The sequence below is a fragment of the Macrobrachium rosenbergii genome, chromosome 8 (assembly GCF_040412425.1).
Source record: "Macrobrachium rosenbergii isolate ZJJX-2024 chromosome 8, ASM4041242v1, whole genome shotgun sequence".
Classification (NCBI taxonomy): Eukaryota; Metazoa; Arthropoda; class Malacostraca; order Decapoda; family Palaemonidae; genus Macrobrachium; species Macrobrachium rosenbergii.
The window spans coordinates 47,454,000-47,481,097 of NC_089748.1; the positions used below are offsets into that span (position 1 = coordinate 47,454,000).

Genomic DNA, 27,098 nt, shown 5'->3' on the forward strand with positions numbered 1-27,098 from the left:
ATCTTGAGAATACAGTACGTATACCCGAAGTAGAGCAAGAGGCTTACTCAACTCGTACCCCTACCATTTCTCTACCTACCAAAGATACCTGTTTAATAGTTTTAACTAGCTATCACCAATAACAGAGAAATTTGCTGGCTACAGCTTTCTGTAAATGAAGTTACAAAATAGCTCAAAGACAAAAAAAAAAAAAATGGAATATGCACCAAGTAATCTCTAGTGATACACACACCAACCGGCAACATTAATAAATTCACATGCTCGTGACATTTTGTTAATAATGCAGACAACGAAATAATAACAAAGAATATCTTATATCTACCTACTTGCAATCTCTGATTTAACAATGAATATTTACTAGGCAGAAGAAAATCCAGGTCCATGAAGAGCTACACATAAATCAGTCATGTTTTCTACAGTTTTATCAGATGAGAGGTTCTCACTCAATGTAACTGCTTCCTCGTTCACTTTAAATTTGATTTTCACATACTACTGTACAGCATTAGTCAACTCAAACACGAGTCTGAATAAATGTACTAAGGTTTCTCATTTGAATGAGCACCTTAAAGCATCAACATAACGGTTTACGGGACATACAGGCAGTACCCAAGTTACAGCGGAGGTTCTGTTCCAGTGGCATGCCGTAGCAAAATGCTGTAACTCAGAACATCAGCGCCTACGGCGCTTACAGCACCGTAATCCGAGTTATGGCACCACAACTTTAGGGTTTCGGCACCGTAACTCTGGAACATCAGCCGTAACCTGGAACCAATTTTTTGATGAATATATTGAAAAAAAGTGCCATGCGTACGGAACGCCGTAAGTCAGAGCCACTGTAACCCGGGGACTATCTGTACATGGATGCCTTACAATCGTTAAGTAAAAAAAAATAATGTTTGCAAGTCTATGATAAATGTTGTGAAGACTCACACTGGGAAAGAGCCTGGAAGACTTGTATTTCTTCTTGCCCAGAATAATAGGGTCGATCCCTTGCAAGAATATGGAATTGAAAAGAAAGCCACTACTACATTTGTTACTAATCAGTCACTGGATTTTCTCCTAGAAATACTTGACCACAAGAATAACATGAATGAATATTTTTCTTAACTGATACTCAGCAATGCTCACAATAATTAACTTCCTTCATAACAGCCACAGTTTTTTTGTAACTTTCAAAACAGAACACTCTTCTATAAAAAAAATCTACAGAATGGATTAAACGGAAAATAAAAGCAGCACAATACCTTCTCTCCTCCTTGGGGTTTCTTCTTTTTCTTGTTCTCGCTCACCTCAACTGGAAAATTTTATTTACAGTTACTCGACATATTAAAACTAGTTAACAAACCAAACCCCACATATACAAAAAAAAAAGTTAAATACCTCACTAACTGCTAACACGGTAATAAAAAAAATGTGTAAAATTTTAAAAAATCATCATATAGGAACTGACAAAATTGGTGGTGGAGCAGAATAGAAATAAAAATGGTCCAAGGATCACATTCAACAATGGACTTGACCTATAAATCCTTTAAAATATTTTCCTCTGCTATGACTGAAATTTGTCCTTAATAGAGCACAAGCATGATGTTATGAATGCTAAACTAAAACTCAATTGAAGAGTTGAACTAAAACTCAATTGAAGAGTTGAACTAAAACCGATCCAGACTCCACGGAATCTTAGCTAAATTCATGTGCCCGATACAGATTCAGCGAAATCTAAACTAGAATTGTGTGCACCGATTTAGATTCAATGAAATCTAAACTAGAATCACATATATACAGATTCAATTCAATTAAATCTAAACTAGAATCGTGTGCACCGATTCAGATTCAATGACGTCCAAACAAATGTAAATAGACATTTTTTTTATATTCAATAGAAATTTACGGCACCAAATAACATAGAAAGTATAAAGGACTTGTAAACAAATTCCAGTGAATTGCAACAATGCCGCTTACTTTCTTTGTCTTCAGCATTCAAAAGCGCGTCCATTCTGCGCAATAAAAACATAGGGGAGGTTTCTTAATTATTCCTTTTGTCCCTAGGAAACCTTGTGCTTTACAATAACGTTCTCGGCAGGTTGACACATTTCCAAGAGGGTTTTAGGGGATGCTAATTCTCTCCACTTGTCATCAGGCTAAAGACCATTTTGGTTTATACCAAATGAAAGTGCTCTCGTTATGAATAATAATACTAGCAACAAGTTACAACAACATTTCTCTAACTCGTTCATAACGCAATTCCCAAGAGAAAACAATAACAAAAACTATTGAAAGCGCAATTTCACAATTGTATTGCTGAGATAAAAAAAAAACTAATATAAGATCAGAAAGGAAGTTTGAATGTATGCTAAAAATATTCTTTTAATCAAACTTATTCTTTTGAACCGTTTGCAATTACTGTACCAGAGTTATGTTGAAATTTAAATATCACACCGCTAAGTAACGCATTGATCATGATAGCTCACTAAAGGATTCAGGTCAGGTGAGGTAAAAAGTCATTCTAAGTGAATGAAAAGGAAGACGTGAGTCTAACAACTAACATAAAGGTACCAACTCGCAAGAACTTAGGGGGAACGAAAGTGGTGAGAGAATTCTGCAAGGAAACTCTAGACCAGCTCCTTAAAATACGTTATAGTTACCCAGAAACGTATTATCAGCAAGAGAATTCTACGTATATATTACTCACGTGTTTTCAGCAACATCTCTGCATTCTGGATTGATTTCTGGAGATTCTGCTTCAGGGCTGCAACATCTTTACCACCGCTACCACCACCACGTCCAGTACCCCTACCCCGCCCTCTGCTGCTTCCCCTCCCACCTCCTCCTCCTCCTCCTCCTCCTCCTCCTCCTCTACCTCCTCTGCTTTCTCCTCCACCTCGGCCGGTCATCTCGAATAACTGAAAAGGAAATCTCGTCAGGCATGCGACTTGGTTTCAGTTGATTGAGACAGTTAAGTAATTCGAGTTACTTTTCCCTCCTCAATTATACTCATGATCGCTCTTTCGCATCATCATGAAATCGATGAATACTGACTATGAAGCAAATCGCCTGGGCATCCAACGACGTGTTAGCATCTTAAAACCAACTACACTGATCGTGCTCCTCTAGCAACTTTAATCTTATCCTCAAATCACTGGATCGATTATAGTTGCGTTTTTAAGTCGATCATTTCTAAGTGAACTGTAAACAAACAAGTAGACAATGAGCTGAAATTCCTTCGGCGCAATCGAGTTTTCTGTACAGCATATAAAATGCTGTATGACACTCTCAGCCAAGGCCAAAGAAGCACTCAGCCGGCCATAGTGGCTTGTGTTGTTGCGGTGCCAGACGCACGATCATGGCTAAATTTAACCTTAGAACAAAAACTACTGAGGCTAGATGGCTGCAATTTGGTATATTTGATAATGGAAGGTGGACGATCAACGTACCAATTTGCAGCCCTCTAGCCTCAGTAGTTCTTAAGATCTGAGGACGGACAGACAAATAGTCATCTCAGAGAGTTTTCTTTTACAGAAAACTAAAATACGCCACTTTGGGAAAGGAACTCAAATCCTGAGAGGTTATATGAAGAGTCGAGAATACTAATTTTAGTTTCCAGTGGGATAATGTTGTTGATACTTTGAATATCAAGTCTGCTGGTATCAAAACACTAGAATCAAGAACAATAATGAGAAACTTTCTCTTACAACAACAGTATATTCATGAGCCAGTATGTCCACTGAACCTGGCTGTTAAAAAAAATGTTCCCAAAGCACTTTTTTGTATTTATGGAAATGATTGAATACGAAGTTTATTATAGATATGTGGTTTGTTAACAGAAGAATACAGCACTTTATGTAACGTTAGACGGACCAAAGCCAGCAAAACATCATTAGAACTAAAGGTCAAAGAATACATAGCAATCAGAATTTATGAATACGTAATAATTAAAATTAGAGATCAATTATATATGAATTATATATATATAATATATATATACACAAATATGCATTACATATACATATGTATACATGTTTGTATCTATCTATCTTTCTACAGTATATCTATATCTAATCTATCTATCTCTCTATCTATCTCTCTATCTATCTATCTATCTATCTTGTATGTATTTATGTATGTATGTATGTATGTATATATACAGTATATATTTAATCACCGCAGAAAAACTCCAAACATCCCCTTTAAATAAACAAAAACCAGAACAGTGTTATAAAAACGGAAAATAACAGAAAAAGCTTTCGTTTTATTACTTTTCATTCAATATTTTGAGCATTTCTCCATTATTTTTAAGCACTATCGTGCACAAACAGTCCGTTCATAGCCGTCAGAGAGCGAACATGAACTGGTGACCATGAACACCGAAGAGTTCAACGGTAATTAATGGAGATTCAATAGATATCGCAACCGCAAGGGCATGGAGAACACGAAGGAGGAGGGGGGGGGAGGTGAAGCGATTTTTCTGAGTAAATCTGCATTTTCAATATCGTTAGAAACAGTGATCGGGTTTGTTGCCGACAGTGTTGGTTTTCGTGAAATGCAGTTAAGGAAATACGCAAAAAAATAAATTTGAGAATAAAAGTGCTCAGAGTCAGCATTCATGAATTATAATATGCCTATAGATTGTATCGCATCTTATGGCTCAAACACTGATGCTGGAAATGTTTTGTATCGATCTTAGTCAGTCGTGTTCTGCTGGATAAGATACAGTCTGTCTATAAAATACTAATCCATGAATATTAATCCTCCTAAGCACTTTTATTCTCGATTTATTTAGTATGTTCGCTTAACTGCACATTTTACACTCAAACCCGGTATCGTCAATAATGAAAATCTTTATTGATCACTTTTTAACGCACATTAGAATATGGAGACTACTCTAAGATCAAGGAAAAATACTTGCTTTCCCACTCTTCCTTCGTGTTCCCATACGCCCTTACGGTGCGACATCTGCTGGGACTTCCATGAGTTACTTGTTTAACCGCTTCGGTGTTTCATAGTCACCGGATTCGTGTTCAATCTCTGGATGGGTAAGGGAACGGAATTGTGTGCACGATAGTACTTAAAAAATAATGGAGAAATGTCAAAATATTGAATAAAAGGCAATAAAACAAAACTTTGCCTATTATTTTCCGTTTTTATAACATTGTTCTGATTTTTGTTCATTTAAAGGGGGTGTTCAGAGTTATTTTGAGGCGACTGTGTGTGTGTGTGTACAGTGTATGTGTGTGTATATATATATATATATATATATATATATATATATATATATATATATATATATTCACATATGTATATACACAATTATATACTGGCCTTTAATAAACAACAAGGCTCTAAGTCAAGACCGACTGGGAACTTCCAGGGCCCACTAATGCGAACACGGCGGTGTTTGTAAACAACGAAGTCAGACTACCCCGATTTACCCTTTCGGCAACTTCAAATTATCTATCAATGTTAAAAGGGCATCGTATAATAAGCATCAATAACAAAACTCTCTATTATTATTGCCTTATAATAACGGTACTCTGGATAAAGCTAGTTACAAAGTGCGAGCTATAGCTCATCCTCACGTCAAATTGTGGTAATTACTTGTAATTACAGTTGTTTTGTTTACAGTGTCGATAGTTGTGACGGCAGTTAACTATTGACACAACTATCGACGCTCCAGGGGCTAACCTGTCATTAAAAATCTCTGCAGGATTTAAAGTTTGCTTTTAATACTCGGCGTATGAGACGACCCTCCTACTTTGGGGGAAGTTTTCTAAGGTTAAAAGGTCGCCTTATACGCAGGCATATACGGTGTGTGTGTGTGTGTGTGTGTGTGTGTGTGTGTGTGTGTGTGTATTATGTATTATATATATATATATATATATATATATATATATATATATATATATATATATATATAGTAGTATATATAGTATATATAGTATATATATATAGATAGATAGATAGATAGATACTATCCAGTTTAAATGAGGTCCTATTATTAATTGTATTAATGCAGAACAACTGTGTAAGTGATAAAGATTTAATGCACACAGATAAACACACACACGTATATGTATGTATGTATGTATGTATATATATATATATATATATATATATATATATATATATATATTATATATATATATATATATATATATATATATATATACTTGACCAACCTAACTGCTGCCTGGGATAAACTGAATGGCAACTGTCGAAATTTCTCTCTCTCCCACGTACATCCATTTATATATATATATATACACACATATATATATACATATATATATATAGTATATATAGATAGATAGATAGATAGATAGATAGATAGATACTATCCAGTTTAAATGAGGTCCTATTATTATGATAATTGTATTAACGCGCAAAACAACTGTGTAAGTGATAAAGTTTAATGCACACAGACAAACACACACACACTCTATATATATATATATATATATATATATATATATATATATATATATATATATATATATATATATATATATATATATATATATACTAGCTGACCAACCTGGCGCTGCCGAGGATAAACTGAATGGCAACAATAAACTTTTTCCCTCTCTCCCACGTACATCCCATTTTTATATATATTATATATATATTATTATATATATATATATACATATATATATATATATATATATATATATATATATATATATATATATATAAATAATATATATATATATATAGTCATGAAAATATTACTATATAATATAAGCTACACTTTACTCCATAAAAAGAAAAGTATTTTACAATCACACCAAGCTATCATAAAATCTGTCATGTGCCGTGCCATAAAATCTCTATAAAAAAAAAACCAGCCTTCAAATGTCCAACACTTACTAATCAGCACTAGACTTTCTTTCGAAGCCAAATTTAAGTCGGCAAAAATTCAGATAACTAATGTAATATAAACATAATTTAAATATAACAGTGTCTGATGGAAAAACTGCAAAGTAACCGATATTCACATAACAAATTGGTAAACTAGCCTAGCATTAAATATCTTACATACAACGATAACAGAAATATTTCTCCCAATGCTACCATTCACGTTAAACTAATATGGTATGGTACAAAACGGGTGCACATACAACCCCACTCGAACGCGGAGACCTACGAGGTCATTCGGTGCTGGGAATAATGTTGAAACGATTGTCAGGCGAGGGTGGGAAGAAAGATGTCAGAGAATATGAACGGAGGTACAGTAAGTGGAATGGAAGTGGTTGCACCTACCGGCCGAAGGAACGCTGCGAGGAAACCTGAGCGATCCCTACAGTGCACCGCGTGAGGTACGCTGAAGGCACTACCCCCAAAAGAATGGAAATTCCAAACATGATGTAACATACGAAAATTCAAAAACCTAAATACGACCGAGGTAATTGGCACCTCAAAGGTTCAAACGAAGATGCAATGCATTACTGCCCTGAAACAACTCTCCTCGTATTTTGTAATTTATTCAAATTTTTATATTTGTATTTATTAATTATTTTTTTCTTTTCTAGTAATTCATCTCTTCTTTCTGTATTTTTTATTACCTTCTGTTACTTCTTTCAAACGAACACCATATTCTAATAATAATAATAATAATAATAATAATAATAATAATAATACTTGATGCTAGCAGAAAACTATATTGTTCCCTTATCACAAAACCTTTAATATAATACACCGTATCCAATGACGTCAGGTAGTATGTGTCAACAAATACGACAGATAAAAGTGATACTGAACAGAGTAAAAGTTTAAACATACATCATTTAATATTCCTCATATAACACGAAAATCAAGGAAGTTTGTTGCATAGTGACGTAGGCCTATGTCTCGATGCATCTGAACAGAACGTACTACCAATCATTCTTCACCGGCAAAACCCAACAAAAATTATCTTCCACGAAATAAACAAGAACACAATTTTGGTGAAGACTAAAGTTAATAGTTTCTAAGAAAAAGAAACGAAATAAGCACTATTTAAACCTGGTGCGTAATACCTGAAGGACGAACGTATAATTCTCTCAAGTCATGAATTTTGTCAATATGGAAGTAACCACGGCACAGGAATGAAAATAAACACTGCGTAAACGCGAATCATCAACGGAATTCCGCGCATCACCATGTGACCCAGTGCACAGAGAAACATTCACGGTTATATTATAAAGATGTTATTAATTCGTGGTTGTTGGGGATTGCAACCGAGCTGTCCGCTTTTAGTAGGCGGGGCAGACTTCCTGTCTCCAGCGCCCCGCCCCCACCCATGACACACTCAAAATAACGCCGCCTACTGCGCCCACTGAAAACAAGGAACCCCTCAATTTTCGCCGAATCACTCCTACAACACAGGGGCAAGTGACGAACTCACCGACTCACACTGCCAAGCTGTGGAAGGGAATCCTCGACGCAGGTCAAAAATAAAACACAAAGACGGAGGTGGACGAATCCTAACAGTTCGAACACTTGTGATCCGTAATGACAACGCTTCCTGCGATGTTCAGCCACACAAAACGCACATGCACGGCAATGCTGATGGCTAAAATGGTCCTCGTCTCGCGTTCATGCAATCACCACCATTACTGCTTGCCGAGCCACAACACCGACAAGCAGAGCAAAATTCCCCCGTTCTCAAGCAAGCACCAAAGCACCGACGTCACACACAAACACACAAGTTGCCTCTCTGAATGCTGTGCGAGTGTGCCGGCGTGCCGTTCAGCTGCTGGATATCGAATCGTACCTCGTGATACCAACTCGCAGCGAATTCTTTCTTATCTCCCTCTCAGAGCGAAAATGTATAACGAAGCGGGAGGCGAGAGGAATGAACAGAGAGATAAGATAACTGGCGTTACTGAAACTTATTCTTCCACGTCACTCCACCCCAAGGTCACGTGACATCGAGTTATGGTGCAACCGTACAAAAGCCTTAACAATGACGGTTTTTTCTTAAATGATGAATGTCATTTTACACTGAGTATTAACTCTCCCGATTAAGCAGCCAGCGTTGCATAAGCAAACTGTATCGAACTTGTTCGGTACACCGATACTGAAGGGAAGTACATATATTCTTCAAACAAGACATCGTGTAAACAAAAACAAAATAATACTTCAAGAATATCATACTTGCCAAAAAGCAGATAAAAAAACACCTTGCAATATAATCGTTGTGATATTGCAAATTTTAGACAGAATGCACCTTTTGATAACGTGCACAAGAACGACAGGCACACTGATGGTAATTTGATCATTCAACATCTGAGTCGTCTAAATTACTTCGTCAGTAATGCTCTTGTAACACTGACATTATTTTTCTCATATAAACATCAATTTTTCCGGACATACAAAATACTTATAGTTATTATGTACAATATAATAAGTTATGTCCTGTTAGGAAGTGCAACACCAGGCATGCAACAATCAATGCAGCTAAGCAACGTTGCCGAAATTCCGTCTGCCGTGCGGGAACTTAACTCTGCGGGCGTAATCCACACGTTTGCATGTGCAGGCAGAATCCACATTGGCATTACGTCGGCAGCATTACATGCAAAGCTTGTTTGCATTTTTTTTTTCAAATAAAGAAATGAGCTCGGCTAAGCACAGCTGGCTACCAAATTTGTAGTCATACGAAAGTATGATCGTTGTGCTGTTTTGTGTATGTAAGTATGAGTGTATATACTGTGTATATATGTGTGTAATGTATATAAACCAGAAGGGGTAGAAGAAGACAAGCATGAAACATAAGACACTGTATCCTTACTGGGACGTTTCGAGACCAATGTCTCATCATCCAGGCTAAAACGAAAGATGAAAAACTGGTAAACAATAGAGCAATAGCAAATTATTTTTTGTTGACACGCAAAACACACTGAATAAAGCACAACAAAGCATGACACAACACTGAAATAAAAATTACACACTTGCTGCATGGAAAATGCACCGAAAGTAAACAAGACGTGGTTTAAGCTACGTGCTGTACAAGGGAACAGATGAAGAGTGGTTGTTCAAGGTGGAAACCAGTTTCTTTATAGCTACAGATTCTAATAGCGGAAGGTGGAGTTCATATGGACCTGATAATAATATCTTTAAATCCTTATAATTTATGTTTGCAAAATTTCACATGATTCCTAATATTAAGATAAATCTGGGTTGGATAGCTTACACCCTGTACGGAAACTAATGCCCATATGTACACATCACGTCTCACCTTTAGCAGGCGGCGCGTGTTGCCAACGTAAGTCTGCCTATTGCATCAGCAGCAAGTATAAATATAGGCAGCGCACGACTGCATTAAGGGAGGTAATCTCTTTATGACGCAACGTACCCCCATAGCCCTTGGGTTCATTAAGACAAACTTGACACATCAACAGCCGGAAAATAATTAAAAAATGCTCCTTAAGTGATGTAAAAAAAAAAAAAGACGATGTCCTCAAGAAATGAAAAATGCTTCAGATAAACTGCTAACCTATAGGTAGAGGGCAGATATAAAATGCAAACACATTTTTCGACATACTAGCACCTGAAAAGTTATCTAAATGGGGGTTCTGACGTTACAGGTGCCTGAAAGGCGGCAATGATGATGATGATGACCTTTGCATGTTCGACTTCATACATGATTGTGTACCAGACGTGAACATGACAGGTTCGACAAAGTGGTTTTCCCTGGAAATGGCATTGGACGATATGCTATCTTTTCTCGGTAACGCAAATACTGATAGCCTATCGGATATTTCAAGTCCTCCCCAAGTTAACCGTCTCTCTCTCTGATTTTCAGGCCAAATTTACGTTCTTTTCTAACAAGTTGTACTGTGCAAATAAATCAGGGATTATCGTCTTCATTTACCATTTTTAACTCACGTACGTCACATGCCTTTCTAGAAATGCGGAAACTTATTTACCAAATGCAAATACACTGAAATCGCATTCAAGTTTACTGAAATCGCAGCTACATTTAAACTGGAGTTGAAATACAAAATTTAGGCCAAATTCCAAGCGCTGGGACCTACGAGTTCATTCAGCGCTGAAACGGAAATAGAGAGTAAAATGGTTTCACAAGTGTAACAGGAGGAAACACTCGCAGTTGTATTACGAAACAACTGCTATAGGAGAGTGTGGAAAATAAGGTGGAAGAAAGAGAATGTGAACGGAGCTACAGTAAAAAGAATGAAAGGGGTTGCAGCTAGGGGCCGAAGGGACGCTGCAAATAAGTAAGTACTGTCTACAGTGCACTAAGCTACATTTAAATACATACGGCCTACGAATATATTTCCTCAACCCCCACCTAACAACACAGAAATATAAAATTCCTGAAAACAACAGCATAAAGCGCTATAATGTCTCGGACAAAATCAAAACAGTGAACTAGAATCACCTGATTTTTTGCCGAAGGCTGAACTCCAATAATCTATGTTTGGCTGTACATCCACGGGAGAACATAAAACATTCATTTTGAATTGCTACTGACTACAGCAGGATACTTGGAACTGACGTCAATTATAATAGTTTTATGACCTGTTAAAAAAAACAAACCAAAATAATGCCTTCGTAATAGCTTTGTAAATTGAGCAGATAATCCCGGTAATCACAAACAAAAAAAATCTCTTGAAAATGATCTCGGTTGTTATATTGATCAGAAACAAACCCAGTTTAAGATAACATTTATCTCTTCTCCCAGCGTTATCGGCCTTCCATCTTACTCATGTTTTACACTGTGCAAATGATAGCAGAAAATGCATATAAACTATCAACCATTATATATATATATATATATATATATATATATATATATATATATATATATATATATATATATATATATATATATATATATATATATATATATATATATATATATATATATATATATATATATATAACTATCACATACACAATTGTTCTATGCATTAGTACGATTACTTATAGGACCTCATTCAAACTGGATGGTATCTAGTGGAGATGTTTCTTCAAAAAAGTTACAAGCTTTCTAGAACAAACAGTCCTCACTGTCAAATATCCGTACAATCTGACAGATACTTTCTTGATACTATCTTGACAGATACTATCTTGAGATACTATTTTGACACAATCTCGCAGATACTATCTTGATTCTAACTTGACACATACTACCTTGACAAATACTATCTTGACACAATCTCGACAGATGCTATTTTGACACTATTGACAAATAATATTTTGACACTATCTTGACAGATACTATTTTGACACTATCTTGACAGATACTACTTTGATACTATCTTCACAGATACTATTTTTATACTATTTTGACACACTGTTTTGATCCTATCTTGACAAACTGTTCTGATCCTATCTTGACAGATACTATTTTGATACTATCTTGACAGATACTATTTTGATACTATCTTGACAGATACTATTTTGATACTATCTTGACAGATACTATTTTGATATTATCTTGACAGATACTATTTTGATACTATCCTGACAGATACTATCTTGACACAATCTCAACAGATACCATCTTGATACTATCTTGACAGATACTACCTTAACAAATACTATCTTGACAGATACTACCTTAACAAATACTATCTTGCCACAACCTTGACAGATACTATCTTGATACCATCTTGACAGATACTACTTTAACAAATACTAGGCTTGGCACTATCTTGACAGCTACAAACTTGACACAATCTCGATAGATACCATCTTGACAGATACAACCTTAACAATTACTATCTTGTCACAATCTCGACAGATACTATCTTGACAGACACTATAAAATCTTGACACCTGCTTGACAGATACTATCACAGATACTTTTGACAGATACAATCTTGACACCTGCTTGACAGATACTATCACAGATACTATCTTGATACTACTTTCTTGACAGATACTACCTTGACAAATCCCATCTTAATACTACAAATACTATCTTGACAGATAAGATTTAATACTATTTAGACATATACTATCATGACAAATACTATTTTAATACTATCTAGACATATACTATCATGACAAAACCCATCTTAATATTACATATATAATCTTAACATATACTATCTTGACATATATTATTTTAGTACTGTACTATCTAGACAAATACTATCTTCACAATTACTATCTTAATACTACAAATACTATCTTGAAAGATACAACCTTGACACTATCGTGACAGAAGATCTGAAACTGCACAGGCAGCACTAATCGGTACATGGTACCAAAATCCTCAATCTAGACATTTTTAGTTTTCTGCAACAAAAAACTATTGTGCCGGCTTTGTCTGTCCGTCCGCACTTTTTCCTGTCCGCCCTCAGATCTTAAAAACTACTGAGGCTAGAGGGCTGCAAATTGGTATGATGATCATCCACCCTCCAATCATCGCACATACCAAATTGCAGCCCTCTAGCCTCAGTAGTTTCTATTTTATTCAAGGTTAAAGTTATCCATAATTGTGCTTTTGGCAACTATGTAGGATAGGCCACCACCAGGCCGTGGTTAAAGTTTCATGGGCCGCGGCTCATACAGCATTATACTGATACTACCGGAAGATAGCTCTATTTTCGGTGGCCTTGATTATGCGCTGTAGCGGCTGTAGAGAAAACTCGATTGCGCCGAAGTTTCTTCGGCGCATTTTTTACTCGTTTATAATGAAAACTTTAATTGTTGCTATTATTGTTCAGATGAACTTTATTCACACGGAACAAGCCCACCACAGGGGCCACTGATTTGAAATTCAAGCTTCCAAAGAATGTGGCGTCCATTTGAAAGTAGGGACAGAAGGTAATAGTTAATAGAGAAAAGAGAGCGGTTACTGAAACAGAAAGAAAAGTAAATGAACAAATTAATATATAAATAGATAAAACCATGCAACGAGAACTGCTTTAGGGCAGTAATGCACTGGATCTTCGGTCTAACTTCTGAGGTTCCAATTCCACAATATTCTCAGGGTGACTGTTCCAAAGCCCAAGGAACAGAAAATGTCGTTTTAAACAATGACATCATTTATATTCTCAACAAGCCTTGGAAATTTGCCACCACATTAAAAAAAAAAAAAAAAACCAAGATATGTAAACTAGGAGAAGCATTTTAAACCCTTTAAAAAAACCTGATAAACTGATAACGCTGATGAAATGCAATTCATTTTTATCATCGATTCTGACGAAGCAATGCGATACCAGTACCTGGAACACACACGCACACAGCTGTCCGAGATATTGCTGTGGGAAGTTTCTAACCACACAGAATGTCAATAAACACTCGACATACCATGTAAACGTCACGAATTCCTAAAAGTATTGATGCCTCTGATTTAAAAGAAAAAATGGAACGCAAACATTAAATTTTGATTAACGTGAGTTAAACCCAGATTAAATGGTGAAAAAAATATGTTTTGAGATTTTGAAACACATCCAATTTCCATCCAGCCTTCACAGTTTTTAGCAAATGTACTGTGCATACTCTATTGACGTCTGCTTCAAGCAACCTGGCTATTAGACATGAAACCTGCGCCAAAACTGGGTCATCCAACCCCCCACGATAAAATCCGTATTTTCACAGTTTCCTATGTCTCCCAAAATTCAAAATCTTGCTGTCTAACGAGAGACCCCGCTTCGGTCAAATCGCCAAAACCCACACAACATTTGGCGTAATCCTGCAAGGATTGACAGACAAACAAACAAACAAACAAAAAAAACAAGCAAAATCAGAGAGAGAGAATGTCTATCTGAGAGATCTACTTCGGTAGCCACTTAATGAATTTGATAACGTAATTCAACAGCATGTAATAACGACTAAATAAAATAATCGAAGCAAATTGTGTGTGAGAGAGAGAGAGAGAGAGAGAGAGAGAGAGAGAGAGAGAGAGAGAGAGAGAGAGAGAGAGAGAGAGAGAGACTGTCTGTATACATACGAGACCCAAGAGAGAGAAAGAGCCTGTCTACATGTGAGATCCAAGAGGAGCCACGTAATGATTTTGACAACGTAATTCAATAGCGCGTAATAATGGCAAAACGTATAGATTGCTCTTTCACTGCCAGGGCATTCAACAAAACACCGGATTTAGACAGGAACCCTACGCTCGATATTCGTTTCACAAGATAGCACAGCTGTTTGCACCAGGACGCTAATCTAGTAACTAGCTGGCAACTCTCGTCCTTTCTCGGGCGGATACACGTCTCCTGACTGCCAGTCGCCGATACTTTGACGTCGGTTCGTCTGCTGTCCTCCTGTTTAACTACAGGGGAAGTGTTTAAGTATTTCTTCATGGAGTCTCTGAATTAAGACCGTAATATCGTGATTCAAGTGTTTTTCGTAACTTGCAGCTGCGCATCTGAATAAGCAGCACGTGCCAATCTGTTGGTGATCTGTCAGTGTTAGGTAAGTGCTTGACTTGACTATTTACTCAATCCTTCCGCATTGGCTTCATGCAAAAAAATTAATGATGTGGTTTTGTGTCATCGAGATCCCACGATTCTGCTAACCGGGAAAAGACGTTAAAGTGTAGCGTGAATCCGAAACAAAGTGAAAAATAAAAAAAAAAAACTTTTCCCGTCCAAGCAGAATCTGGTAGAGGAAGACTGGCGGGTTGGTATGCCTGTCTGTGCTTGAACGTGTAAGAAAACAGAGAATGTCAACAGACATCCCCTGAGGCTCTGGCGATTACTGTAGCATCTGTGATAAATAAAATAGTTGGACGTACGGTATGAGGGAAATTTGTACGTATATAAAATAGTGTACGATAAGAGTGCATCCTTCCATTTCCATCCTAGTTCTCCCACGGCAACAGGAGGCTAGGTCTAGAGTCTCTAGACCTTGACAGAATCAAGATCGATTCGGTGCTTTGGAAAGTTATATATCTATACGTTTCAGTTTCACTTTGTGGGCTTCTTCTCAAGTTGCATTGTGTGTGTGCGTGTGCGTGTGTGTGTGTATGTGTGTGATAAAATTATATATGTCTGTCGAATGAAGGATAAAGAACGAAAAAACATACACGGGGATGGTGAAACTTTAACTTAGTTACCAGAGGTATGATGTTGCATCTGTTGGGAGACGTCACAGCTGCGTAGTTAATGGCGAAGCTTTGCCACTAAAACATGTGTTAGTTAATGACTGAAATTCAGCTCTGAATAATAATAATAATAATAATAATAATAATAATAATAATAATAATAATAATAATAATAATAATAAGGGACTTTAAAGAATGCAACACGGATTTATTTGAGAGCACTGGTCTAGTGAAAGATTTTTTGATATATTGACCTTGTCACCATCAGACTTGTACATTAGATGTGGTATTAAAAAAACAGGAGGGGGAGGAGTATTGAAGGATTTCACTTTGAATAGTATACAATAAAAATACATGATAGTGTACCAGATGTTGACCTACGGGTTTAGAGGTTGATTTTTCTTTTATACACTGAACTGGGCGAGATATTTCACTGTTTTCGACAGCAATGTAAAAAAAAAAAAAAAAAAAACTCTATAGAGCCAATTCCTGGTCATACACTGCCTTACACTTAATAACATTTGTTTTTACTTGTCGGCAGTTTTATAACTTTCATTTACACTAACCTGAAGGAGTTGTTTCACTCTTCTAAACTACAACGTAAAAAAAATTCTGTTGAGTCAATATTTAAAGGTTGACTGTCTTTACATTTCCTGAATTTTTTTACATCTCTGCTTTTATCTTTATGTAAGACTCTTAATTCGAGTCCCAATTTCAGTCCTATTTGTTCCTTTCCCTCTGTTCCAAATTGTGCAGTCTTCTATATATTCTATTGTGCCCTCAATTCGCTCCATCTATGTTCTATTTGTGTCGTTCATTTTTGGTTAAAACTTAAGCTGCAAGTCTTAATTTTTCCTAACTTATGATTTTTCACCAATTTCAACAAACTATTAATAATAATAATAATAATAATAATAATAATAATAATAATAATAATAATAATAATAATAATGTCTTAACTGTCCTCTAGAAGTTAAAACGCCATTTACGTTGCCATCAGGTTTCCAACGAAGAGGAAGACCTCTGTTAGCAAAAAAAAAAAATATTAGCAAATCTGAATGCCTTTAAAATTCATAACTGAGAAATGTATAAAAAGCAGCTAAAACGAACATGAAAACAGACAGACAACTCAAAAGAAAATGCAGGCAAGCCTAGCTCAAACCCAAAACTGGGTAAGACCCTGTTACGAAGGCTTTGGCTGGCAAGTCCTTGGACTGAGAATTGAAGTTACTAGGTTGAAAATCAACAACGGGGCGCTAAATGTGACACATGGGATGACTCACCTACAATAGATAACGATATATTCATACAAAAATCCGGACAAAATCATGCCGAGTGCTCTCTGTGAGCCGCGCACTTGAGCAATCCAATTCCCCTGTACAATTCAAGGGCCTTACAATCATTACATTAATATTCAACTGGATTTTTATAAAATGAAAATGACAGAATTACTAGTCAAGATACACATGCATAAGAGTACCTTAAACGAAGGCTCTCCAAGTCGTAGAGCCTAACTGATACAGAAGATAACACTCCCAAGATGCAATAGTTACCACTGGCCTTGTCACTATGTGCTTATGAGGACAGCGGCTAAAATTAGTTTATATATCCTATCTCTTTCCACCGCGTAACAGGTAATATAATGAGAACTTAATAAACATTACTGGCCTGTTTGAGGTTTATGATTAGATTACATTTAAACAAAATACTTTCCCTCTGATATTGCTCTGATAAGATTTTATGTAAAGGCATACTTTGTGATAATGATCAAAAGTATAAGCATGATGTTAGTTGAACTCTGATGTCAGAATATATTATGAACGATGATAAAACCTAAACAGGCGTAATTTTTCCATAATAATAGGGAGTGATAATTTTACTCCAGTTATTAGAATTTGGAAGGACAATTCGTATAAGTGGGAAGAAAATTTTTCAAAAGCATGTTCCACCTGTTGGAAGAAAAGCGTACTTTTCTCCCAACAAGGGTAATTATTCTTTATTTGTCTTGTTGCATATACTACGCCATTAGTTCATCTCAACAGCTTCAACTTTTTTTTTTATTCAATTTCAATATCCATACATCACTTCCATAAAGGAGAGTTGGTTCAACATTCCATTCATACATTCCTACCATGTCTTCCATACACAATTCAAGTCTCTTCCCATTCTATACTATACACGCTCTACTTTCACTGCTTCATCTGCTTTGTAACTTACCTCTCCATCATACTTTCATCCACTTCAGGTGGATGCAACTTTGCTGATTGAGTCTGAAGCTTTAACTATTCTAGGTGTAACTTTTGACTCACATCTAACTTTTGAGAAACATCTAATGAAAGTTCCAGCAAAATCAATGCAACCTGTTTTAGGTCATTTGTCCTTCCTTTACTAGAATACTGTTCTGCGGTGTGGATGTCTGCTTCTGCCAGAGATTAGTCCCTTTTAGAAAGAGTGGTTCGTGGTGGTAGGTTTCTGTTTTCTAATATTAAGAGCTATGACTTGGACCACCAACGGATGGTCTCTTGTTTGTCACTTTTTCATAAGTTGTTTTTCAACAGAGATCTTGCACATTCGCAATTGATCCCTGGTCTGCAGAGGGCAACCAGAGTCGTTGAGCAGCACCACCAATATGCAGTAAATGTGCCTCGCTGTAGAACTTCTCAGTTCCAGAGGTCCTTTATTCCTCACACCGCTGGACTGTGGAATAGCCTCCCACAGGATGTCGTACAGTTGGAACTTCAGAGGTTCAAGCGAACATGCAATGCAATACTACCCTAATACTATTCTTTTAGCATTTTAATACATTTTTACCTATTTACTTGTTTATTAATTAATTCTTTTTTTTAATAAGCGAGATCTCTCCTTTCTGTATTTCCCTTTACTTTCTCTTACCTTTTCCCAATGAACACCAGGTTCTTTGGAAGCTTGAATTTCAAGTCAATGGCCCCTGTGGTGGGCTTGTTCCATACGAATAGGTTTTATCTACTGAATAATGATAATAACAACATGACAGCCACTTGTATTCTTTCAACATCCTTATTAAAATTCGCAGCTCTATTGCCCTGGTTTCCATCCTTGACCCCAAACTTCCTCTTACTCACATTCACTTTCAACTTTCTCCTCTTGAAAACACCTTCAAACTCTTTCAGCACTTTCTGCAGTTTCTTATCACTGTCCCCGGTCGGCACTGCATCATCAGCAAACATCAACCATTCTACACTCCATTCAAGATTCAATTTCTGAACCCTGAACTTTGCACCTACTTCTACTGTCCTCTATCTGACTACTCACATCACCCTATCTGCTGGGATATTAACCAGCCACAGAAGTATAACACAATCTTGTTTAAAACCCACATTAGACACCAAACCAATTCCTCGTTGGTTACGAGTCGGTAGAGTTGTCGCCAGCATTTTCATATGCCCGAAAGAAACCGTAAGTAAAATACTGATGAAGAATTAGAGGAATTATTTCTGGTGATAAAAATTCATTTCTAAGCACAATGTGGTTCGGCTTCCACAATAAGCTGCAGGTCCCGTTGCTGGTAACAATTGGTTCTTTGCCACGTAAAAATAAGTCTAATCCTTCGGGCCAGCCCTAGGAGAGCTGTTAATCAGCTCAGTGGTCTGGCGCAAAAACTAAGGTAAAAAAATGACACCAAACCATACACTCTCTCTTACCCAAATAAACTTGATACATTTCACTCAGGGGCGTCATTTGAAAAAAAAAAAAAAAAGTATATCTTAGTTTAATTAGACGATGAGCTGATTAACATCTCCCTAGGCTGCCCCAAGATTAGATTTATTTTTACATAGCTAAGAACCAACTGGTTACCTAGAACGGGACCTTTACAGCTTATTGTGGTGTCCAAACTGAAATTACAACGAAATTAATTTCTATCGCCAGAAATAAATTTTCTCACTTCCTTCACTGGCCGGGTAAGAGAACTGAACGCTGGCCCAGCAGAGTGCTACATGTGAGAACGATACCAACCTTCCAATGAGGAACTGTCATGGGGCACTTGCCCGTCAAGACACTGATGCGGCCCCCAAGACTTGGTTTGCCCCTAGCCTTTGAAATAATAATAATAATAATAATAATAATAATAATAATAATAATAATAATAATAATAATAATATGGGGGTGGGTGTGCTACAGCTCTTTGCTGCTTTATTAACTCAATACAGCTCTTATATGGCTTCAAAATGCGCACAAATTTCCAAAACTTTCTCGGGCGGCTTACAGCGCGGCCCCCTACCCCCAGCTGATAAGACTACCTTCGCTCGCCACCCCACCAATACCGTAAGTTCTAAAAACCCTTGCCACCCACCCCAAGAAAAATCTGAAACGACGCCACTAATTTTACTTCCATCGTATTCATGGTTATCGCTCCTGCAATATACTCCACTTATTTAATCCCTATATTACTAAGTTATTTCCTACACAATACATTCTCAACACCCTCCACATTGTCTCTCAATCAATTCTATGGTATGTTTTTTGGTTAACGACTACGGATGGGAATAATTATGTATAATCTTGTTTTGTATATAAAAGAAAATTGCAAAGTACTTTCAAATTTACTTTCTATTCCTACGAGAATATATACCTTCTTATTTCTATTATGAGACACGCTTCTTTTGTGGGATATTTGTCGCAGATACTCCATAACCACCTTCAAAATACTTGAAGTATGGAAAGACAACTTCAAAAGGACTAGTATATATATTAGCAGTAATGTAATTCACACATACATACACACACACACACACACACACACGCACACACGCACACACACATATATATATATAAAATGTAATATATATAAATGTAGTATATATATAAAATATATATATAAGAATATATATATATATATATATATATATATATAATATAATAATAAATATATAATATATATATTATATATATATATATATAATATATATATATATAATATATATATATATATACCCATAACATAATATATATATTATATATATAATATATAATATATATATATATAATATATATATATATATATATATATATATATATATATATATATATATATATATATATATATATATATATATATATATATAATATATATATACTACATTTTTGTTATATATATATATATATATATATATATATATATATATATATATATATATATATATACATATATATATTATATATATACTAACATCTTGCAACATAATTCTAAGCATTAAAACTATGTATCATCGTTTTATCAATTCATTAAAGACAATAAGCTCTTAAAACTATATACAACCTTTTGTTGCAACATTATATAATATATATATATATATATATATATATATATATACATACATATATATCTTCTGGTTTTAACGTGCTTTTCTCCCATTTTTATATGGGGGAAAGCATCGATGCCTTCTTTTGAAGGACTTTGATTTGGCGGTGGGTAGGCCGTAGTTGATCGGGGCTGCCCTGCCTGACATCACTATACATGTATTGTACCAAATCCCAGCCCCTTTCTCCCAGCAGCGCAGGAGAACTGGGCGTTAGGTCGACAGTTCGAGACGTGAGGTGTCTGTTATGTTTTTAGATGTTTGAGTGGCTTTATTTATGTGTATCAGTCTGTAACACCCATTTGCTTTCAGCAAACCTATCCAGTTGATTACATACGTAATTCCAGTGTCTACACGATAACCAAAGTGTCCGCCTTTCTGACCGGTCGGCTGGGATTGAACCTCGCCACAGCCTCTGAGGTTGCTGCTGACCAACCAAGCCATCGAGGCTCCATATAGATATATATATATTGTATATATATATAATATATATATATGAAAAACTTAGAAAAATACTAAAGAATGTTTTTTCCAAAAACGAAATTAAAACTAGTTATATATGGAAGACTTACTGTTAGTACCTGTTTAAATAAAGCAATTATTTCTGTATTATGTGACATGAACAAAACCTGCATTGTTATCCTACATGCATCCTTACGTATTTTTCTGTCATGCTATGCTCTCTTTCTGATTATCACCGGGGTGACTGAACAGAAGTGTTCCATGATTTACACAAGTTTGACCTCTTTCGTGCTGTTGAGAGCCTTAATTTTTAGGTCAATTTATTTTAGTGTCGCCCTGCAAATAGCCTATATATATATATAAATATATATATATTTTTATAAATATTACTGCTGTTCGCTCGATGTATTTAGGTAGGAATATTAGTCCGATTCACCTGAGACAGAGAATCTCATCTCGCCCGCCGCAGGCTAGGCAATTTAAAAATAACAATCACCGCATTGACAAATGGCGCCGATAGGCTGGAAAGTTTGTAAACAAAATATGCTAGGCATTAGGGACCTAAAATAGAGAGGGTTTACGCTAATGACCCCTTTATGGTGGCCTTAAGCTTTATTCTATGCATTCAGACGATGCCTTTGTCAAGGTCGGATTGCGGGCGTGATAAGCCCTCTCTGGCGGAAACGGTTAGGTCGAACTCAGAGAGATTCCAGCGGTCACTAAACGAGGGGGTGACGCCGTCGCATGTCCTAACGATATTCTTATTTTATTACTTTTTTCTCCTGTCTATTAATAATTAGTGAATTGGGAAGACTGCCAGAATACGACTCCTGAGGTCCCTCGTTTGCGCAGCGACTCGACATTCACGGTAAGTCCGATTCTTGTTGAAGCTTCGTCGATTGACTAGTACTTTTCTGTATTTCACATTTTTTCTTTGTTTTCTTCTTCAGCCACCACTTTAGGTATATGTGTTTACAAAGTCTAGATTAAGCCTAATTATTTTATTTGTTAGCTTCAACCCATTATTCCAGTAAAATACCTAGGATTTAGGGTAAGTAAAATCAGGTTAAATCTCGATGCTTTTGTATGCCTCATGTCCGAATGTTTGGAAGAACCGTTGCTTTAAAATCAAATTCATCTCAAATATTCTTTGTTAAGGTTAATAACCCTTAACTGGCGACCTTTTGGCTAATTAACGTCTGTCTTTGAGGTTAACTTTTGGCTTCAAGTGACAGGTTACGTAATCTTGGTTTGCAGGGCCGTAAAAATTACGTAAATTGAATAATACATGACCAACCAAGACTCTCACACGTAACATTGGCGACCTTGCGTAGAATCTAAAGTACATTTTAGAGAAAGAATCTGGAGAAAAGGAAATTAAATTACATTAATTAAAAAAAAAAAAAAAAAAAAAAAAAAAAAAAAAGTCAGATATTGAATTCCATTTCATTCTTCCAAACAAGGAACCAGGCATAATAATAAGCAGTAAAGAGAATAGTTATAATAACAAGTAGCGTAGAATTAGCGCGTAGGTAGGAAGGGTGTAGAAACAGAGTGAGACATAATTTATAACGAGAGACATAATTTATGAATGGCATTTTTACTGTGTTCGAGCATTTGAGTTAAGTCGCCCATAACGATCTTAAGGCGGAAAAGCGGAGCCTGTTTCATGTACAAAGTAATTACTAATCGCGTCGGCAATTCCGATCGTTATTGTTTGCATATAGCGGGAATCATTCAAAACCGTGTCAGTGAAGTGGCGAAACGAACTGAAGTAGTAATTGTTCATAAAATAAATTTTCAGTAAAGTAAATTTGGTCCGCAGGCAAATCACGTAAAATCTATTCCATTGTTTGCCGAGGATGTTTCACGCTGAGAGAACGATAACGAAGACACAAAGTTGTTTGGTAATTTAGTTTTCCATCCGTAACGCAAAAACGCTATGCATGATTGGTATATTTAAAGTAAAATCTGGATACCTGCATTTGTTTCGTTGTTTGAATTTGTGCTAAAAAGAAAATACCCGCCGGATTCCCTCCGTTGTTTTGAAATTGTTCAACTGTTTGTGAGAACGGCCATTTTGGGTTTCTTCGCACACAAGCGAGGTTGTTTTTGAAACTTTAGGCCTAACGATTTTCCGCCATCTTAAGACCTTGTTATTGTGATTCTCTGTTGTGACCACTCTGCTCCCAGCCCTTTGGAACTACTTTCTTTTCGTAGTAGAAGTTAGACAGACTTCGTAGACAAAAAAAAAAAAAAAAAAAAAGATAATTTAGGCAGGGAAAGATAGGCCTTAGTTAGGAGTAATACCACAAGTTCCTATACAAATACCTATAAAATCATATAAAGAAAATTTAAAATTTTACGATAACTTTGTGACGCCGGCTCCCTTCGGAAAATTAAGATAATAAAGTAATCCCTAAAGAAGCCAAGACGACGCATCTATATCATTTTATTAAGATCCATGCCATTGTGCATGTATAAAATCTTTGTTTACATGTTCTCAAGCAGCAAGAAATCAGCTGATTGAAAATCTCTCTCTCTCTCTCTCTCTCTCTCTCTCTCTCCCTCTCTCTCTCGTCATTCAAGTAAGCATTCCTAACCTAAGTGTACGTGACCTCTTCAAAGAAAGAACGTCCGCACTAGGCTAATTAATTCGAATACTTTAACCAATTAAAAGAAAACACCTCTGTCCCACAATAGATGAGGACAAGTTAAGAGTAATTACGATACAGTGATAAACTGTCGGTCACGAGTGAGGCCTGCTATCCAGACCGAAGCAAACAGTAGTTTTCACCCTCTGAAAAAAGAAGGCCAGCACTGGGGCCGGTACTGGACCAGCCACTCACGAGGATCTTTAAGAAAAAAAAAAAAAAAAACCAAATTCACTTTATTCCACAGTGCCAAATAATTTGCAGCACTCATCACTGGAATAGCTACTTTCTCTCTCTCTCTCTCTCTCTCTTTTACCTTTCCCTTTCTCTCATTCGGATTGTTGCACTCTGCAGGGGTGTAGAGTGCCTTTCCTCCCATATAGCCTAGTTGGACTCCAGTAGAGGGTCCCTAGGAACACATTGGCACCATAAGTGCCACTAAAAGAATCCAGAAAAATAAATAAAACAAAACCAAAAGGGAACACAGAAGAGAAGGTTCTTCTGGGACCTAACCTGCACCAGTGCCTAGGGATACTGAGTGCCACTCAGTGTGACCTGTACACGCACACCCAAACTACAGTGCCACCTTTGAAAGGGTGCCACGTCATTATTGAAGAGACACTCGTTGCCCAAGTCGCCCAGTCGACCGGTTAGACGCCCTTCCCCACCAGAACCATGGCAGCAGAGCATCATAAACCTTTCCTGGGGCTGGGGACGGGACGGCAGGTCTCACCGGCTCGGAACTTACTACCTGGGTTAAGGAGCAAGTGGACGACGGCCAAGCGGGAGAAGGAAGAAAGACTTGAGCAGAGGAAGTATGAAGCCGAGCAGAGGAAGTATGAAGAAGAACGGAGGGTGTATGAAGAACGAGCAAAGGCAATATGAAGAGGAAAGAGAAGAAAGAAGGAGACAGCATGAGTTAGCCTGCAAGGAAACTGAGTTAGCCCTAAAGGAGAAGGAGCTCAGCTGAGCTTGAGAGCGAAATGGAGAATGCAGAAGCTATGGCTAGCCATCAAGCCCAGTCCTACACCTGCTGCATCAAACGCTCCACCTTCGAGCATCAATTCCCAGTCCCCAAGTGGACTGAGGATTTTGCCAGAAGCATGGCTGGAGGAGATCGAGGCTCTTTCGAGCAACTACAGCACCACGGAGACGGAGAGAGCCTTAATACCAGCCAAGCATATGGAGGGAAAAGCTGCAGCGTCACTCACTGGAGAAGAGCCAGAGAGGCAACATGGCGGAAGTTCGTGAGTCATTACAAAGGCCTACGAGATAACCCCAGAAAAATGGAGACAACGGTTCCGGAGTCTTGCCAAAGAAGTCGGCTGGTCTTGGGCGGAATGGGCATGTCACAAAACCCAGTCCGGCACGCTGGTTCGACTCCTGGCCTGCACGACGCTTGAGGATCTCTTCAATCGGACCATGCTAGAAGACCTTTTCCAATGTGTGCCAGGGCCCTTGCAGTATATCTTAACGATAAACAGCCCTCCACACTTATGGAAGCTTGTCGCATGGCTGATTAGTGGAAACCTTCAATCAGTCGCATAGCACCTCTCAGAAGCGAATCATCCTCCGCCTACCTCTCGAACTCCACTCGCCAAGAATGGACTGCCTAGCAAGACCCTGTGCAACTATTGCAAGAAGGGGGCCACGCTGAGCTGAGTGCCGATGCAAACTCGGCACTAATAAGCAGCCTAACCCTACCAGCCAGGACTCCGCCTCCCATTCATCCGCTCAGCCCTCTCCTCCAACAGTTACTGCAGGCCACCGAGCCCATCCAAAGGCCCGTGCAAATCCTGGGGCTGCTAGCCACTACAATGCTGGATCTCCGGCCTGTCCACATCATGTCCCCACCACCAAATTTGTCAACCTAATCAGCACTTCATTTTCTGCTGCTGGTCCGCACCGGGATCCTTTACCCCGAGACTGAAACCCAGTTCATCTCGGTGGCCCTCTTCAGAGCACTAGCCTGCCAGTGACCCTTCCGGTCACAGTACACTGCGGCAGACATTAGCCTGATCACTAGGGCCCAAGTGCCAGTCGGTGCTGTGGTTGACGAAGAAACGCGGTGGGAAATGAAGTGGATAGAGGGGCCACACCATCACCGCTCCCACTGTCCAACTCCAGGTTATGACACCTTGGCACGATACCGCACCGCCCCTTATGGCGTGGTAGGTGGAATCGCCCGGAGTGGCCTTCTTGTTGGGTCGATCTTCTCTGCGAAGCCGTCACCAACGCCACTCCGCAGCCACGCTACCTCCTCCACGGAGGCCCCATCTAAAACTCTCAACCATGACAAACTCCTCCACCTTCCGCCCACCAAAGTGGTCCGCGGAAGGGGCACCACCCAACCTATTTCAGCAGGCCCAGCCCTCTCCAATCGCGAAGGGCTGGCCCACCAAGAGGTCCTCCCTCCGCGAAGAGAGATTCAGGAGGAGCAGTACGCTGCAGGACGTGCAAGCGGGCAGACCACCCACAAATTGGGAGGGCTGCCCAAGCAAGCAACGCCCAGCTGATCCCCCGAACAAAACTCAGGAGAGGTTACGATCTCCTGCTGGGGCAGGAATCTCTGCCGCAGCCAAACCCAAGTCGTCCGAGAGGTATTGCACCGACCACTCATCAGGCATGCCCTGACTTTCAACT

General features: G+C 37.7%; 2 protein-coding genes across 8 annotated transcripts in view; one reads left to right on the top strand and one right to left on the bottom strand.

The window, feature by feature from the left end:
- Window positions 1-27,098, bottom strand: part of LOC136840811 (protein mono-ADP-ribosyltransferase PARP12-like) — a 124,132-nt gene that overhangs the window by 10,796 nt on the left and 86,238 nt on the right. Inside the window, exons 1-3 of one of the 4 annotated variants that reach the window (XM_067107721.1) lie at window positions 8,381-8,782; window positions 2,690-2,900; window positions 1,245-1,294 (exon numbers count right to left, since the gene is read on the bottom strand). In XM_067107721.1, coding sequence (XP_066963822.1) covers window positions 1,245-1,294; window positions 2,690-2,891 — 252 coding nt within the window. In that variant the 5' untranslated portion in view covers window positions 2,892-2,900; window positions 8,381-8,782. Of the gene's footprint in view, window positions 1-1,244; window positions 1,295-2,689; window positions 2,901-8,012; window positions 8,312-8,380; window positions 8,783-27,098 lie in introns of those variants that run through there. The other 3 variants (XM_067107723.1, XM_067107724.1, XM_067107722.1) reach the window with 3 other exon arrangements.
- The window catches only part of LOC136840810 (protein mono-ADP-ribosyltransferase PARP12-like), a 22,841-nt gene continuing 10,610 nt past the window's right edge, over window positions 14,868-27,098 (top strand). Inside the window, exon 1 of one of the 4 annotated variants that reach the window (XM_067107717.1) lies at window positions 14,868-15,372. The gene's annotated coding sequence lies outside the window, so the exon portion shown is untranslated. The remainder of the gene's footprint in view (window positions 15,373-27,098) is intronic. The other 3 variants (XM_067107718.1, XM_067107720.1, XM_067107719.1) reach the window with 3 other exon arrangements.